Here is an 18,526-nt window from a genome sequence, read left to right on the forward strand (position 1 = left end):
TGCTTTGAAAAAAATGAAAAAACACAAAAAAAAAAATGAAATATTGTTGAAAAAGCACCAAAAATACGAGTTGAATATGAATAGATTGATTGCTTCCTTGTGCCCCGAACTTTGCGTTGAAAAATGATTTAACTCATTATACTGGATAGTTTGGCATTTTTTATTGGGATGTTGTGATGTGATCTATGATTGCCTTCATCTTGAGTAGATTTTCATGATAAAGCGACTACTTTAATTGCATGCTTGAATTGGTTACATTGTGAGGATTCATTCTAGCCTTCAGATGTATATCTATGTCCGGTCTATTCTTGTGTGTTAGTTCCTCGTAGCATTATTATCTTTTTATTTTGGCATTGTACTCGTTGATTTCTGATGACTTGGACATGTGTTGTGATAGAGGCGTTCATTTTGTTTAATTTTTAAGCCTCAAAGTTGTTAAATGAACCATTTTTCCTTCCTAGCCCGATGAGCCTATGACTTTTTGGATCTTTATTAAGCGACATTACACGTCTTGAGCCTTTACAATGATTATTGTCCCAAGCCTAGCTTGGGGGAGCATTTGTTAAGTTGATACTATATTGTGTGGTTGATTCTGTGGGTTGGTTGGAAAATAATGTTTTGTTGGTACAAAGTAAAGTGAAAAGAAAAAAATAATACATAAAAAGTCTCCATGGTTTTCATTCATTAAGTTTCAAGAAATTATGATTCATGAAAAATTATTGAAAATTATATTGAAGGAGATAATTATTGGTTGGTTCATAAAATATCAAAGTTGGTTATTATCTTGGTCATGTGTTTGATTGTTTATTGGAATAATACAGAGTCAATACGCCAAAGTTGAAGATTAAGTTTGTTATTTGAGTCAAATTGATTAGGATGAGCGATATTATACGTTTTTAAACACATGAGAGTGTGAGTGGGAAGGGATATAGTTGGGTTGATGAGCGATTGGGCACACTTTATGCTCGCCACATAATTGAGAGGAGTGACACCTCGGTGAGCACCTTTTCAAGATTTGCATGTTATGTAGGTCAGCTGCATCTAACGGTTTGCTTAGGTGATTGGTAGTCAAGGTGATCTGAGCAGCGGAACTTGAATTTTGCTTGCTTGAAGGATTTTGAGTTAAAAATGTTTGAGTTTGAATTTCTTATTTGAGGGGTGAAGCAATTTTATTCATATTCATGTTATGCTTTGCTTGGGGACAAGCAAAGGTTTATCTTGGAGGAGTTTGATGTTATGATTTAATATATAGTCTTTCCCCCTACTTACATGTTAAAAAGGATATCTAAGGTGCTCTTAGGAGCCATTTTGTACTAACTTTCTCCATCTAGTTGTGGCTTGTTATTTTGTGTCGAATTGCAGGTTTTAGAGAATTATTCCCTATTTTCTACTGTTATATGATCGCTACACTAGATTGGAGAGGTTTGATGTTGAGTCCCAAGGTCCCGAGTACACCTTCCGGGACCCTTGAGAAAAATAAGTTTTGAAGACTTGGCACTTGGAGCCAAGAAACGAAGATAAGTGGCCACGCCCGGTTAGATCAGGCAGCCTAGCCCGATTGGGCACCCATGAGAGACACAAATCACTTTGGTTGCGGGCCCGATCAAGTGCTTACACCCTGTTGCAAATCGCTATTGAAGCCCGATTGGGCGGTTCGGCCTGATGAAATTGGGCGCCTATGAAGATGTGTTGCATGCACTGCTGAGATAGTAGTCGGCCCGATGACATCGAGCGGCTCAGCCCGGTTGCATCGGGCGCTGGTGATTTTTGCGCTGCTTCCCGCTTAATGAGCCCGATTATATCATGCATACTTGTCCCGATCGAGAGGTTAGACCGTCACGCGCGTTTCATGAATTATGGGCTATTTTTATAAGACTTTTGATTAATTGTTTTATAAGGCTAGTATAACTAGCCAAGTTAGAATATCTTTTAATCATCTTTGTTTCAGCCATTAGTTTTGATAGTTTTATCTAGAGAGTGATTTAAGAACCCTAGTTTATTGCTTTTCGCTTTGATTTCAAGATCAAAGCTTTAGATTATTTACAAGTTCAATACAATTCTTCAGTTTGGTAATCTTTCTTTATATTGTTGATTAAATTACTTTCTTAGTTCTTTGCAATGTTTCAAAGTATGAGTTTGTTATATTAATTATGTTATTGTTTTCATAAATATGAGTGAGTAGCTCTATATCTAGGATTGTGGGGATCTATGTATGCAATGAGGGATTGATAGATTAGTCTAATTGTCTTGTATTTCAATTGTTTTCTGTGGTTGAATCGTTCATGCTAGATTTATAAGTTAGGCGTGATTTATATTTCTAATATCGCAATACTGAATCTGTTTCGAGAGGAGAGATACTGTATAGGCTTTCAATCATTAGGAAGAGTGATCCTTGACCATGCGAGAGCGTCTAGGTGATCTTTGAGGGGGTAATGTTTGAGAGAAATTACATGTGCCCTAGATAAAATAACTTATTAGATAGTTGTTATTCGTCCCTGATTTCCCAAATTATATGCATAGTGATCCACAATCCTAGTTCTTTATTAATTGATTCATACATTTGTGTTTAATTCTGTTATTTGCTTAATTTCTTAACACAACCATTCTCATCTGATTTAGTTAGTATAATATTATAGTTCAGATACAATAATATAACTTTCTCCCTATGGATTCGATCCTGGCTTCTCTGACTACTAGTGAGTGGACCTTAGGTTATTATTTTTGATTAGGTGATACGACTTTAGCCTGTCAACCAGCCACCCCCAACCACCGGAAACACTATATCTACCCTCCTCCACTCCTGAAAACACCATGTCTCCCCTCGCCTACCCTCGAAAACACCACATTTTCCCACCCCAACCGTCGATAACACCACGTCTCCTCTCCCCCATGCCCGAGAACCACCAAACACAACAACCCTAACCCTAAAAAACAACCAAACCAAGCCACCCCCGACCTCGAAAACCTTCGCCTTTTCTCTTCCCATTACTGATTGCACACTTTCTCTTCGTCTTTGTCTCTGTTCACTGGTGGAGAAAAACAGAAGGGTTGCTGTTAAAACATGTCTAAGCGTTGCGTTTTTGGCCAGCAGCCCTTTCCGTAGGAGCCCTTCGCTGAAAGTGAAGGGCTGCGGTTTTGACCATAACCGCAGTCCGCAGCCCTTTTGACCCTAAACAAAAAAAAATATTTTGGCAATTTTTTACTCCTAAATATATCATGAAATTTACAACAGGAAAAATCAAAAAACGAATCAACAAACAAACAAAACGAAATTATTTATTAACAATCAACAAGAACATCAAATTAGAATTTACAGTAAAAAAAAAAAGAATAATTTAAGGCATTAACTATCAAAAAAACGAACAACAGTAATATTCGAAATTATATATCAACAAGAACGAAGGAAAATAAAAAAAAATTACATAACAACAAGAACAGTCGAAATTTATAGATCTGAAAAAAAAAATTATCGTCAAAATTTATAGATCTGAAAAATAAAAACACGAAATTACATATCAACCAGAAAAATGAACGAAAATGAAAAAACAAACGAAAATGAAAAAAAACGAACATGGCAACTACAGATCATGATGAAACTGAAACTGTAAACTAAACAGATTCACAAGGTATGTCAATCCAAAAACTTCAGCTTCGGTTCGAGAACGTACCATATTTCCGCAGGCGATAAAGAAGGATTATATATTAGTCGATCTATTAGAACTATGAGTAACATTTTAAACCACAAGGGACTAAATTAGTGCCTACCATATGTCCGCAACAAAAATTGACAAATTTGAGGAGTATTTTTCTGGGAATGCTCAGAAAATTTCATTTCCCAGTCAATATTCTGGCATAATTTCATCCTTAACCATCAAACCTAGTTCTTATGATGGTTAAGGATGAAATTATGACAGAATACTGACTGGTGGTGTGCGCAAATGCCGGCGAGAGACGATGGAGGTTGAGCGTCGCCATAATTCGGCGGCTATAGTCGGCGAAGAGGAGTTTGTGGTCGGCGAAGAGGAGTTTGTGGTGAAGATTTGTTAAATTGAGGAGACAGAAAGATGAGGACCGTTCAATGAAAATAATGCATGAGAGAGTTTCATTGATTATAAAGCGCGGGTTGCATTGTTTTAACCTAAGCCCATCAGCCCGCGAGAATTAATTGTAAAGGGCTGTCTTTTTTAAAAAACGCAGCCCTTTATTACTTAAAGGGCTGCTTTTTAAAAAAACAACACATAAAGGGCTGCGTTTTTAAAAAACGCAGCCCTTTATTACTTAAAGGGTTGCGTATTTGCATTGATCGCAACCCTTTGTTTGTGAAGGGCTGCGGATTGTGGGCTAACCGCAGCCCTTGCACCGCAGCCCTTCCATTTTTTTCCCCTAGTGGTTATTCTCTCTCCTTCTCTTGCTCACGCACAATCTTTTTCTAAATTGCCTCCTTCTTTAGCATGGAATTAGACTTTCATTATTATTTCTCTTCTATACTCCCATCAATCACTCTTGTACTAACAATCACTAACACTACTCATTTTCCCCCTTTTACTTGTTTCTACCCCCAACACAAATACCATCAATTCCCATGTTTTCCTATCTTTTTTCCTCTATTTCCAGTTTCTCATTTCACCCGCAAATATTGAAAAATGAGCAACACCAGCAGCTGAATATCTTACCTCATTGATCATTACAATTCATTTTCGAATTCACTTGAGAAAACCCTAGAACTTCGAATTAGTTTGAAACTCGAAGATGCATGTAAATGGAGTTGAAACACAAGCAGCACCACCTTCTTAAGCACTGATATTTTTAGAGGATTGGTTCTAAGATGCGGGTGCAAAAAAGGGATTGTTTTAGGGTTGGGGGTGGTGTGGACTTGTGAGGGCTTTTTCGGGTGGACAAGTGTGGGGGAGGAGGGAAAAAATGAACCTTTAAAAAAAAACATTTCACTTGTTTTACAGGTCACAAGTCAACTTGACCTGCTGTAGAAATTATTGTGTGAAGTTTGTAAAATTCAAAAATAATCCAAGTTGTATTCTTGCGAGCAAACCGTTGAAAATTTGTATTATTCTAGCTAAAAAATCCTTTTATAAAGTGGGCTTAGTAAAACTATATGTAAAATATGTTCATTAAAGGTGGGCAAAGAAAATGGGTTAAAATATTTTATTTTAGGCTCGTACATTATTCTTCCCTCGATCTGAACCAATTAAAGTAGGGTATTAGTCATCATAGGATACTCAAATGAGGAGATACAATTATGTGTCTAGAAGTAGGGTTTGGGTTCTCCTTTCTTTTCTCTCCCCCTATTTGTTCCTTAGCACAGTGTAAGATGTTGTCCAATTAGTAGTCTTCCCAAACAGTTTGTCTTGGGAGTCAAAAGTTTCCCCTGCCAGTCTAGACAGTCTAAACTGCAAGACGTAAAGTCGAGCCTTGTTTAAATTTGCAGGCCTTTAGTTCCTCAATGGGGACAATCTGAGGTGCAAATCTCCTAAGGTATATGAACTTAACGTAATATTACTCAACAATCATACTTCCCATCTCTAGGCTTATGAATTATTGGGTTTTCTGTTACTTGAGATAGGATGGTGAAAAATCTAACCACCTAATGTTTCAAAATACATATTAAGGCAATTCTAAAAAATCCAACATAATAATGTCTTGTTATTCATATATTATTGAAAGAATATGGTCAAAAATCAAAATCCATGAATTTTGACCTTGAATAACTAAAATGAATCTAGTTTTTTTAAGACACAAGGAGTGTGTCAAAAGGGGTATAAGCAAGACATGGAAGGGAAAATGGTAATTATTTACTTGAATAAATCTCACAAGATCAAAAACAAAGGTCGTAGTATGAAGGTAGGAATTTTGAGGATAGGAGTTAGCTCAAGTGGATAGAGCACTCCCCCTTGGCCCCTGAAGTCAGGGGTTCGATCCTTACCCCCAGCATTATGTTGGGGCATTTCCTTTGCATGTTATGCATGCCTTATCAGCCAATGTATTGGTGTTTCCTACAAGCTAGTAGCCTTGTAGGGATTAGCCCTTGGCTGACTTAATTTCCTAATAAAAAAAAAGGTAGGAATTTTAGCAGAGCATCAAACATATCTCCACTTAGGGGGGGTTGGGGGTAATAGAAGACAAGGAAAAACCAAAATAACATAAATGCATAAGATTTCATTTCGAATTTCAATACTTTTACAGCTAAAATCAAGGACCAAGATGCTTCTTCGCACTTACGAGTCACGACTGAACTAGTACAACCAATTTCTTTAAGCAAACGCTCGTTCATACACTTAAAAACTTCGAGATGACACAATAATAAATGCCTGCCCATAAATATATTAGACAAGCAGAAGGCAACGCTGTCTTAGCTTTGACCACACTCCTGTACAAAATAAATAATTGAGGTTCTTCGGATTATAATGTGAAAGAAAGAGTCCAATACAAAGATTTATGGTATGTCACTACTAAAGATCTAGAGCTCCTGCTTCAGAAAATACATTGAGGGGAGCTGATTACCGGATCATAAATTGTGTAAAAAACACTTATAGATAGATGCTCATATTTCAGAGATAGATGCCATGAAAACTGCAGCAGATGCGAAAAGTACAGCAGCCTTCTAGATCAGATTAATGAGATGCTTTCGGACCCTGAGCTTTAGTAGTTTGACATGCAGCAGCCATTGCACGTAACCTACCCGCAATTTCCGTAAATGAAGGCCGAACAGCAGGATTTGGGGCCCAGCACTGTTCCATGAGCATTCTCCACTCGGCATCACAGTAATTAGGAATAAGGGGTCGCAACGTGTTATTCACAATTCCCCCTGTATTACGAAAACCACAGTTTTGTTAAGATATGACATACATTACCTTGAAATGACAAGTAATCAGTACTAGGGTTTACAATGGGTTTTCGGGACATTTCTAATGACAACCCTAGCACCCTTTTTTCCCTACCTGAAATACTTGAAAGGGAAGCAAAACAACAACCAAAAAAGAAAAAAGGAAGAAAAGAGGGCTCAAATAGGTTTGCAAAAAACAAATATGACGGACACATGCACAGCCTTGAAACCTGAAATTTACCTAATCCGTTAACAATATAAGCAGAAAATAATCAGAACAATAACGATCATGGAGTCATTTGTAACGCAAGCCATATCTCAATCTAAAATATACGAATCTATATGACCTCCACTACTTGAACCAACCAAATCAACAACCATACTCCAGATGCTAGAAAGCCACAAGTGGAGTGAAAACAAACCAGCAGAGATGGCATATGCAAGAAAATAGAATGATTAAACAAAAGTGAGTTGACACAATGAAAAGCCAGAAAAACAAGTGAAAACAAATGTCCATATAAGGAAACAAGTGTAAAGGAGCCAACATGCACACAGCGACAACCAATAAAAGAGAAAATTCATGTTAGTATTTTTAAATGTTTATCAAGCTATTCTGGCTTTACTCAAAACAGCATAAGGTGAATATCACATCTCTGTGCAAGAAGCGGTTCTATGATTCTTCGCATTCATCCCTCACTTCAATCTGCCAGAACTAACGGATTGATGAAGGTCACATAGAACACTATTACACCAGCAAAAGACTAAGTAGCCCAGGAACTTTTTGGTTTCCAATTGCCATAGATATATGACATTGCAGAAAGTTGTTTATTCCTTCCAATTTTAACACTGTTTATACATTACAAAGCATCATGCAAAAATGAGAAACAACAGGCAGTAGTAGTAGCCACTTATGTCATTGGTCATAGAATAATATCTGGCAGAATTTGCAACTTTGCAACCGTCATTTGTTGAATAAAACAGAAAAGCAAACACTGTACTCGTACCTATTATGGCACCATAATGCATGTTTGCATAGGGTTCTTCCCCCGTAAGAATTTCCCATAGTACAATACCAAAAGAAAACACATCAACCTGATCCAGATAGCAGAAACCAGTCAGCCAAAACGTACTTAAATATGAATTTATGTGTTGATTTGAGTATGTATATTAAGGAAGCCTGAGCTGACAGAAGGTAGTGTAGGCTTTATATAGTCCACAAAGCGTCCCCAAAACTAAAGAAAAAGACACCACATTACCTTCTCAGAAACCTTGCTGCTACTTCCATTCAGAAGTTCAGGAGCCATCCACGGTAGAGTTCCTCTTACACCACCAGAAACCAATGTGTTTCGCTTGATTTTTGATAGACCAAAATCACCAACCTGAAGTAGATTATCAGAAATACGCTGTTATGTTGATTATAAAATTTATTTGCCATCAGATCGCCCTTAAAAAGGTGAGGCAGGGAGCAAAAATTAAAATAAATCGTTGCCTTTTACATGTAAAGATACCTTGCATATGGGCCGTGAAGGATCTTTCAAATTCACAAGTAAATTGTCACATTTCAAATCAAAATGCACAATATTCTTTGAATGTAAATATTCCATTCCAAATGCAGCATCCATTGCAATTATCAGCCGTTTGCGACGGTCAAGATGCCTAAATGGTATCATATTAGGAAGAAAAGTGAGATGCAGATTATTGTGAAAAAATATAGATAATGATACTAATAAAAGAGAAACAAAAGAAAATAGGAAAGAAACGACGCAGACAGCAACCAAAAGGACTAAGTGAAGTGACACTGCAGTCTCCCGTTTTTGAAGAGGATGACACAAGAAAAAACAGTCTTGATAGCTAACAAGAAATCTCCCGTCAGCCATTCTAAAAAAATGAACCAACCAGAACGGGACACAAGAACAATTTTACAGAACTTCACTCTCCACCACTTAAAGTCGAAAAGACCAAAGCTACTGGAAACTAGAATGTACACAAGATGGTCTCAGAACAACACCACTGACAGATAAAAGAACAAGGCATCAACATTAAAAGATAACTCATGTGACAGTGTCTCTAAAAGGCTCCCATCATTGCAGCAAATTTGGGGGAGGGGGCAGTTGCACTTAACATTAACAGAGAATCGTTTCAAATTAATCCTTGACCCTAAAGGCAACATTGCTGATACTTCACAAATAAGATAGAAGCACAAACAATTCGATTAACCACTTTGATGTAGTCTGTCCTAATCCAAAGACAGATAAATTTTGGCTGCTTTGAAAACGGCCAAACATGTAATTAGACAAACTGAAGTTTTGAAAAAGATGCAATCGAGACCTTCTCACAAGAAACAGATTGTATTCTCTCACACTTGGCTCATCTAATTAAAGTTTTTATGTATATCGCTATCATAATTTAGCCAAGCTATAAAAGATGTAAATAGTCATTCCTCTTATGAAAGGTTAAGAAAAGCTGAAAAGGGAACTAGAATCTTTACCTGTCCTTCCTAAGAAGAACATGTCTCAAAGAACCATCAACCATAAACTCTGTAACAGTGGCTAATGTTCCTCCAGGTCCATCTTGCACAACGCCATAAAATGCTACCACATTTGGATGGTGAAGCTTGGAGAGGATTTCAGCTTCATGCCAGAACTCTACAGTCTAAGTAGATTGTAAACCATGAAAGCAAAGTTAATAACAGCTAAGAGGTACTACCTCTGTTTCTCATTAATTTACACAATTTGACTTTCACGCTTGCAACGCAGATGTTTGACCATTGATATCTTTAATTATCAAATAGTAAAGATAACAAAAGGTTAATATTATGAATACACATTGAGACGAATATAACGAGATCTCATATGACTATGTATTTCCTTACATATAAATTACAAAAAATGGTCAAAGTGTGTAGAAAATGCAGGGTGTATCTAACATCCAACTGAGGTAAAAACCGGAAAGAATTACTATTCCTCTTATGAAGGGAAGCTAGTCAATATTTTTACTAGAAAACCCTTTTGCAGGTTGATACATATGCTAAACTTGCATATATTGACCTCCCAATACCCTGCTCCTGGCAGGATCTATACATGGTGGTCATCAGCTTGTTATTGGTAAAGTACACAGAGGATCCACTATCATGTATCTTAGCAAAGTGCCAAAGTGTATTGGTTATCATTTCCACCCTCTTCTAGCAAAGTATGTGAATACAAAAGCTGCTGTTACTATACTGGTTATCTTAGTGAAAGCTTTTGTATCTAAAAGATGGTCAAAGTTAATTTATATTTGGATCCATTGAAAAATTCTTCTTGAGCTGAAGTAACAAGAAGCATGTATCATTGCCTTCAATAAGACATTACATTATACTATCACAAAAAAAAAAAAAAAGGAGGGTATTCTATTTCAGACAAAACTATGGCGTTTATAATCATTTGCAGGAAACTATAATGAGAATGGTATAAAAAATTAAGGTCTAACAGAGCTTCAGGGTTATAGAATAAGGTACCAATCTTTCTTGCTCTGATGATCGACCAGTGAAACAACTTTTCTTAATTCGTTTAATAGCAACATCTGTTCCTCTCCATTTTCCATGATATACAGTGCCAAAAGTTCCTGAACCAAGCTCTCTAAGCTCTTCAAGGTCTTCATTTTTGATGATCTGCTTCAACAACAGAAAAAACCATTAATGGTATTCATTTTGGAAGTGAACCAGATCTTGCGTGTCCAAGGTTGTAGTCACCTGTAGCAGTAAACCTTAATATACTACTCAAAGAATATAGAGGCAATCATGTATATCCTCTCGAATCTCAATTTAAATGACTTTCAGTATTATAAATTACCACAACAATGCTTAACAAGTGTGAGAAGCACTTCATCCAAAACGACTGTTAGGCAAGTAAAATGCATAAAATTCAAAGGATATGAGGACTAGCTTCAACGGAATAGCTAGAAGAGGTAATGGATGTTCTCAAAAACTAACTTAACAGCAACTTGGAAAAATAATTCTGGATAATGATAACCCGTATAGCACCCAAATATCTTCTATAGAAATGAATTATTTAAAAAGAGTTGGTCCAACAGGTAAGAAAACTAGGGGGCACATGACATACATAAAATTTGAAATCAACTAAGAAGGTCACGGGCCTTACATGGACTTCTCTATAGAGAGTAGATACGTACACTCTAGAGCTCACTTTTGGTTTAAACTCTTGAGTCTGTGACTACCACTTACTGTTGGCCTCCAAGGTACAAATTATGTGGAGCCTCTGAGAGAGCTCCAAACTTTGTAGCCTTGTGGGTGAAGAATAATATAGTATTCCCTTCATCCCATAATGGTCTCCAAGACACATTTGTAAACATTAATAACATTATCAATATTTACTCTTGCTTCTCTCATCGTACAATCCTCTTCTCAACGGGCCCCCCTTCTCCTTGGTCCACAAAAACAAAAGGTCCGGCTGGTGCCAACAGTTCACCACCAACTGTAGCAGCACCATATGCAAAATTTGTCCTTTTTTAACGCATTTCCCCCATGGGAATGGGGTTTTTGATGCGTACAAGTACTTTTGTAGGAAAATTGATACATAACTAATGGAATACTTAAAGAGTAATTCCCATTGTCTGATAAAACGATCTTGTCATTTTTCAACATTAATGACATTATCAAAATTTACTTATTGATTGAACACTACAAAAAGCTAATATTTCAAAATTACTCATTGAAGCGAAGCACATAAAATCCCACATGATAAGTTTTACTTCCTCTGTTTCTTTTTACTTGCAACATTTGAGTTTCACACTTGCCAATGCACAACTTCAACCATTAATATCTTTATTCACCGATAATTAAAAACTATAAACATAGATATCTGGAAAATATACATTCAGACGAATCTAACAAGAAGCCACATGAATATGTTTTTGTTTAACTATAATCACCAAAGATAAACTAAGTAGAGTTTGTGAATAGTATAAAAGTCAAACCATTGGAAATAAAAAGGAACGGAGGAAGTATATATTAGTGGAAATATATGGTCAAAGTTGATGAGCTTTGATCGTGGAAAAAGCTAACAATATACTCTATGATGTGGTGGAGGGAGTATATAAAATATATCATATCTAACAATGGAAAATTTTCTCTTCAATGAAATCAAAAGATCACATTTCCCATCAAGAGACAAGTTCTATTTCCATTTGCATATTTCCATTATTATGCATTTAAATAAACCAAAGGCCATCAACTAGAACGACAATTTTGAATATCAAATTTGCTATATAGCTCTTGAAGTTCCTTCATCTAAGCAAAGAAGGTCAAGTTATGAGAATATAATGGTGACCACTAGATTAAGCTCTTAAGAATAACGCTTAAACCATTATTATCTCCAATCACACAATTGCAATTGTTCATTTCATTCTGTTCTTGAATCTTTAACCAACAAATTTTGGTCCAACAAGGTTTCTTTCTTCCATTTACATGGGAAAAGGTTCCTATGGCTGAGAGGACATCAAAATTCTCATGATATTAGAAATCACGTCTTGAGGAGGCTTCTATTGTTTCAACTATGTTGGTCTTTGAAAAAACATAAGCTGACACTTCAAAATCATTACTGGAGAATGACTCCTCCGTTATCAGTTTTGCATTAGATACAATAATTTTTGGATAGAACCAGATATTACTTAAGGTGTTGTCATCCAAAAAAGAGTTACCGGACTATAGATAATTAGATGAGAAGAGCATCAGTTAAGGTGGCGTTCATCTCACATTTTTAGACACCATTCTTTTCAGACAAACTATTTGCTTATCTTAAGAGGTATCCTTCACTTAAACAAGAAAAACAACTCAAATCAGACAAGTTGAATCCACTGTTAATAAATAAATACATGTAATGGCAAGATGATAGTTGATACCTGCAAGGTACTAATGTCGAAATTCACAATAGAAGGATCTAAAGGAGGAAGACCAACATGCTTTGTTTCTTGAATTGCCTCCTAACAAAATCGAAATAGTAGAAAGTCTATTTAGTATGCATATCCAAACACATCTCAGAAAAATGATTTATCTAAGATAATTTACCTCGTAATCTGAGTAGGGTGCCCCAACACCATCAAATTGGACAACTTCACTATATTTTGCCTGCGAGGGGTTATAATCTGATGTAGTTGTTACCTGATCAGCTAACACAGTATCAGGCAAATCTCTCTGACCATATTCACCAAAAATGCGAGAATCAACATCACTGGCAGGAACCCCGTCTGTAGATAAAGTTGTATATTGGTAATGTCCAGAAACTTCTCCATCAACCTTGGCAAGTCCGGATGAATATATAGGATGATCCTGATCAATCAAAGAAACATCTTTTCGAAAATCATCCTTGGCAAGATTTTGAAAGAAAGACCAATTCTTTGGTTCATGGTTCTCAATATTCATGCTCAAGCCAGCCCCATCATGGGGAAGTTGATTGACACTAGATGACTCCTCGAATAAAATTGCTTGTGAGAATATATCTGATAGCAGATCACGAGGGAATCGGTCATTAATATCTATAAGGATACTCTCAGCCACATTACCGCTGGAATTTTGAGCAGCTTCATCTTCCCATTTTAACTCGGGGAGAGTAGAAGCATGATCATGTTGTTCGCTATTAGAAGGTTGGCTAACATCTGTACGTGCATGCCCAACTTCAACAGCATCACCCAGGTGTTCCTTATGGTTATAGGTTGGACAAGATGTTTCTGAGTTACGGTCCATAAATGGGTTATCTTGACGTGCATCTTTCCCATCAACAGCGCTTGAAGTTGTTTGCCTTGACACACAATCCTTGTCTGCTGCAAATTTGACCACTTGATTTTCAACCATATTAGAGCCAGCATGCATGTCAGACTCAGCTACCGCATTCATATGCTGAAACTTTCCAGATGACTTTGTGACTGAATCCTGCTGTCCTACTGGCATTTGCGAATGTGACATGAGGAATTGAGGGTTCAGTGAGTCATCAGACTTAGTTAGCCTGCTCAGCAGCTCGCCCTGCTCCCTAGGGATGTTCACTGAGAGGTAAGGCCTCTGGGTTGCAGGAAGTTCGTTGTGATTCATATTAAATGAATTAGGTTCCGAGTGAGCATGTTCAGAAGTGTATGCAAAGTCAAAAGGGTTAGGATTTTCAGGATTGATTGGCTCCGAAACCCGTGGTACATACACAGCATCAGACGGAGAACTCTGAATATGTTCCTGGTGTCTTTTTTCACCTTTTGGAGGTAGATCTGAGAATTCTTTCACTGAAGCACCATTGACAGTGGATCCAAATGCTTCTTCAGCAGGAAGATTACCCTTTGTGTGACCTTGGTTTGACTGAAAGAACATGACCAAGCTTAGAGAGGCTAACTCATTATAAAAAACAACAAATTTCTTGTCAAATTAGTCAACACATACCTCAGCTTCGGTCGTTTTCTGCTGATTAGTTGACAGTCCATTAAGTGACGTAGCAGTAATACTTTCCTCACGAGGCATGTGTACAGAGGGATGAACATCACCACCATGCAGCTGATACCCCTTTGAATCTTCGTGATGAATCACCTGTCCTTGAAACTGAAGAGGATGTTGTGGATAGCTGTTGGTGGTTCCAGGTACAATTGGCTGTGCAGGTAGTATTCCTGTTGATGGAACAGCACCTCCACCATGAGCTGAGCTGCTTAATCCAATCGTGGCCGGTACACTGCTAACACCCCTGTTAGCATTCTGTCCCATTAATGCATCTAAATCATTTGCGGAAGAGCTTGCTATATCATGCATGCCTGAGTTTTTTCTAATTCCCATCTCCATGCAATTGACAGCAACAACATACTGAAACTCTGAATCAACATCCCCGATACTCAAACTATAATGAGAATCCTCCAAATCACTCAAGGTAAACAGAAATAGCCGGAGTTTCTTTGCCCCTTCTCCATCTCTTAAAAAATTACACTCTTCCATCATATTCTGCAAATCCTCTTCACTAGATACCGACACTAAAGCATCAAGATCTTCCCCTGGAAGTTGATACTTGATGGTATGAGGATCGTCTAATATTGTAGAGGTTCTCCGCTTGAGCTCTTGCCAAGAGATATCTTTGTTTATGCGAATGATACGTGTCTCACCCCCAACATACCGAAGTTTACCATCACTCGGACGAGGTAAGATCTTACCTCCAAAGCTGCAGAGAACCTTTATCTTCATTGATGAACCATCTGCCATTCCAGATGAAGCATAGCCATGAAAACCTCGACTACTTCCATATTCTGAGGAATTATGATGTTTTGATTGCATTGATCCACGGGTAGTTTTTCCCTCATACAATGATGAGTTCTTTCTGTCAAACTCTTTAGGACCTTTTTCTGACAATGCAAGCATAGATACATCTGATCCAGTTTCAGACTCTGCACGATTGATGCCTAAAATACCTTTAAGATCCATATAACCTGTTACCGCATCTGGGTCACCCACTGCCTTTGAGACAACAGGTTTGCGTGGCAGCACACGGTCGCGCATAAACTCAAGAGCAAATTCCTCTCCTGTCTGTATAGAAAAATTATGAACTGGTTTGACTTCTGATGTACTCACCTCGGGAGGTCTCATGTTCATGTTTATGCAGTTTGTAGCATCTTGCATAAACCTCTCAGAGACAGGATGAACTTCCTCATTTCCAGCTGCTACAAAATTGTGGTAATATTGGGTATATTCATTTGGATATTCCATGGTCAGTATTCAAGTATAAGGACCTTTCTCTTAACACATCAATGAGGATTCATTTTCATCACAATAGACCTAGAGGATTGAAGAAAGGAGATGGTAGCTGGAAAATAAATCATATTTAATCTCAGGGAAAAGGCTACCACCATGACAAGCAAAACAGTAGGTATCCAAAGATGGATCGAGTAGGATGGAACTGAAATTACCTGTCATAAAAAAATTAAGTTAAGACATGGTATTACAGTAAGAGGCACATTATGATCACAAGTTTAAGCAAACACACCAAAACAACATTCAAGGAACAAAATGACCTATCTTTATCTTTGACACAAAGGATGTCGATAATGGAAAAACTCAGGCTTAACGGTATTATCATATGACACAAACAGACAGTGGCGGATCCAGGATTTTAAGTGAGGGGTAGCGTAATATTAAAATATTATAAATACAAAAAAAAAAATATTATGAACTCCAAAAGTAATAAAAATCCAAATACAACTTAATATTACCTACTAGATTAATTTATTACAATAGTTGATATCGATTTCTTATAGTTCAAAACCTATTTACAATTTATTAATAATCTTTCTCAAGACGTCATTAAAAATATTAATATTAGCTTATTAGAGTTTTTAGACTCTATTGTTTACGACCTTTTTTTTTACGGGTATTTTTTACCACCTTATTATAACATACAATAAGAAAAGTTTTGAAAAAAGAGTTCAAAAAAATAAACATAAGAAGAAAAATTACGAAAATTAAGCAAAAATAAGATAAGTTAAAATAAGTTTTATAAAAAAATAAGATGGAGAGAACAAATCCTTAATATCAGAAAACTTTTGCCATATAAAAGAAAACTTGTATTTTTTAAAAGCAAAAAGGATAAAAAAATCATAATATTTCTTCCTTTTCAAACCCGTGCATCACCCTATAAAGCTAATTATTTATCAAAAAAATTTAACCTAAAATATACATGGGTAAGAAATGAATTATATAAACTATTCTATAATTCAATGTGACTTTGTAAACTAAAATGCTGAAATCCCAAATATAAGTAGTCTTATGTAAGCAAAGATGTTTGAAAGATATTTTGTATTCTTAAACTAACAAGATCATGAGTTTTGAGTATTATTTTAATGACTAAAAAAAAACTAAAAGGCACTACAATCATGCAGATGGAGACTCTCGAGTCTCGATCACGGAACCTTCAACATTGACTATGAACTTAGCAAACTTCCAGCAATCCAACTTCGCTACTCCCGCATCTATGTAAAGGGCAGGAAAATAATTTTTTAAAAAAATACAAGGGGTAGCAGATGCTACCCCTTGTTCCTTAGTGGCTCCGCCACTGCAAACAGACATCCTCCGATCAATTTTCAGGTTGCAGGCACCTAAGTCAATCTAAGGAAGGAGTTACATAGTAATAGGTGACTTATGTTTACTGCCAATACATAACAAACTTAATCTCACCCTTATAGCAGATGACGCAATTAGAACAGAGATGAAATCTACAAACTGCATTTAGAATGTGACAGTAAAAGACTACAGTAACCAAAATGGAAATAAAAAAATTAGAAACTCCTTAAATCAAACCAATTCTTTCATCCCATCATGAACCAAATAGCCAAAACAAGTGTACCATTTTTATCAATATTTTCAAAAGCAACCTAGGATGAATAAGAGAAATAACCGTATTGAAAGGAATCAACTCAAAGCACAAGTTTATAGATCTTCACCATTGAGGGTAGCGAAGAATAAACAACATAAAACTACACAATTTAAGAGCAATCCCTTGACATAATTTTTTTTGTCTATCAATACTAAAAACACATTTCCTCTGATGTTACTCTACATTAGAATGTATTCACCATCACTAAATCAATTATTACAAAATCTTTATTTGACCTTCCAAAATAAAAATCACACCGCGGTCAAGACAAGTGAAGCAAACAAGCAATTTCAAAAATAACAAAATGAAGAGGGGGATTAATTAGAAATGAAGAAGTTAGCATGCATCGCTGTCGAATAATGAAGTCAAGTAATTTTGATGAAACTACTTAAAGTTTTAAAACAATTATACTATTGCATCACAATGAATTACCAAGAACAACTTCGAATACAAATATTTAAAAAAGAAAGATTTATTAAAATAAAGAAAAACCCACTTCAAGTTATAATTAGAAACAGATGAATGCCAAGGAAGACACCAGTTTATTAGATCAAGCATATGGACATGCGAATTTTAGCAAAAAAAACTGATATATCTTATCTGCATGGCTTAATATCAAAGAAATTAAAGCAAAATCAGAACAACAAAAAATGAAAAATATATAAAAATAAACTAACCAGAGGTTGGGAAGTGGAGCGACCGACAGTTTGCGAGTGACCCAGTTCATGGAATTGAAGAAGGCAGCTTAATAATAAGAAATCTAAGGAAAAGACTTTGAATGGAATTGGGGATTTGATTAGGGCTTGTTGTGGGGGGAGAAAATGGTGAAAGTGGGAAATAAAAATGATTTAGAAAAAGGTGAAGAGATAGGTAGATCGAAAGTGGGAAGTGAGAAGAAGAAAAGAGGAGAGAGAATTAATGAATGTTAGTGGGCGTTGTGAAGAAGAAGAAGAAGAAGAGACAAAAAGGAGGCGATAGAGTGCAGCTGCAGTCAGGTGAAGGTGGGAGGGGTTTTCTGAAAACTGCAGTTGGGTTATGGTTGTATGGAGAATGGAGATGGATGGGCTCGGTCAAAGGGGGGGTTGATAGGATGTTTCCTCTTTTCGTGTCTGCTTCGTATTCATTTCTCGTATTGTATTTGAACTAGAATTTGGGTCCGAGCTATATATGGATATTTATATATTTTATTTATTAATGTTTTACATGGAAATTATGACACTAAAATATTACTCCTTTGTCCTTTATTAGTTTACTCGTATTTCTTTTAAAGTGTTCTTTATTAAGTTATCCCTTTCCTATTTTTTGT

General features: G+C 36.4%; 1 protein-coding gene across 1 annotated transcript; it reads right to left on the minus strand.

The window, feature by feature from the left end:
- Positions 1-6,305: 6,305 nt before the first annotated feature.
- On the minus strand, positions 6,306-18,301 carry LOC104906362 (uncharacterized). Its single transcript, XM_010695103.4, has 10 exons — positions 17,898-18,301; positions 14,256-15,757; positions 12,903-14,174; positions 12,737-12,817; positions 10,335-10,487; positions 9,327-9,490; positions 8,347-8,494; positions 8,095-8,217; positions 7,843-7,930; positions 6,306-6,820 (listed from the first exon to the last, which is right to left on the minus strand). The coding sequence occupies exons 2-10, from the start codon at positions 15,555-15,557 to the stop codon at positions 6,627-6,629; spliced, it is 3,525 nt and encodes a 1,174-aa protein (XP_010693405.1). The 5' UTR covers positions 15,558-15,757; positions 17,898-18,301; the 3' UTR covers positions 6,306-6,626.
- Positions 18,302-18,526: the final 225 nt, after the last annotated feature.

Source organism: Beta vulgaris, chromosome 2, assembly GCF_026745355.1.
Source record: "Beta vulgaris subsp. vulgaris cultivar EL10 chromosome 2, EL10.2, whole genome shotgun sequence".
NCBI classification, from domain to species: Eukaryota; Viridiplantae; Streptophyta; class Magnoliopsida; order Caryophyllales; family Amaranthaceae; genus Beta; species Beta vulgaris.

Bases quoted from the DNA above. Each gene is read 5' to 3' on its own strand.
- LOC104906362 (XM_010695103.4), bottom strand. From the start codon at position 15,557: ATGGAATATCCAAATGAATATACCCAATATTACCACAATTTTGTAGCA. The intron at 10,488-12,736 runs GTATCAACTATC...TTGTTGAAGCAG, and splicing joins TCGACATTAGTACCTTGCAG to ATCATCAAAAATGAAGACCT. The intron at 8,495-9,326 runs GTAAAGATTCTA...GATACCATTTAG, and splicing joins GTTCTTCTTAGGAAGGACAG to GCATCTTGACCGTCGCAAAC.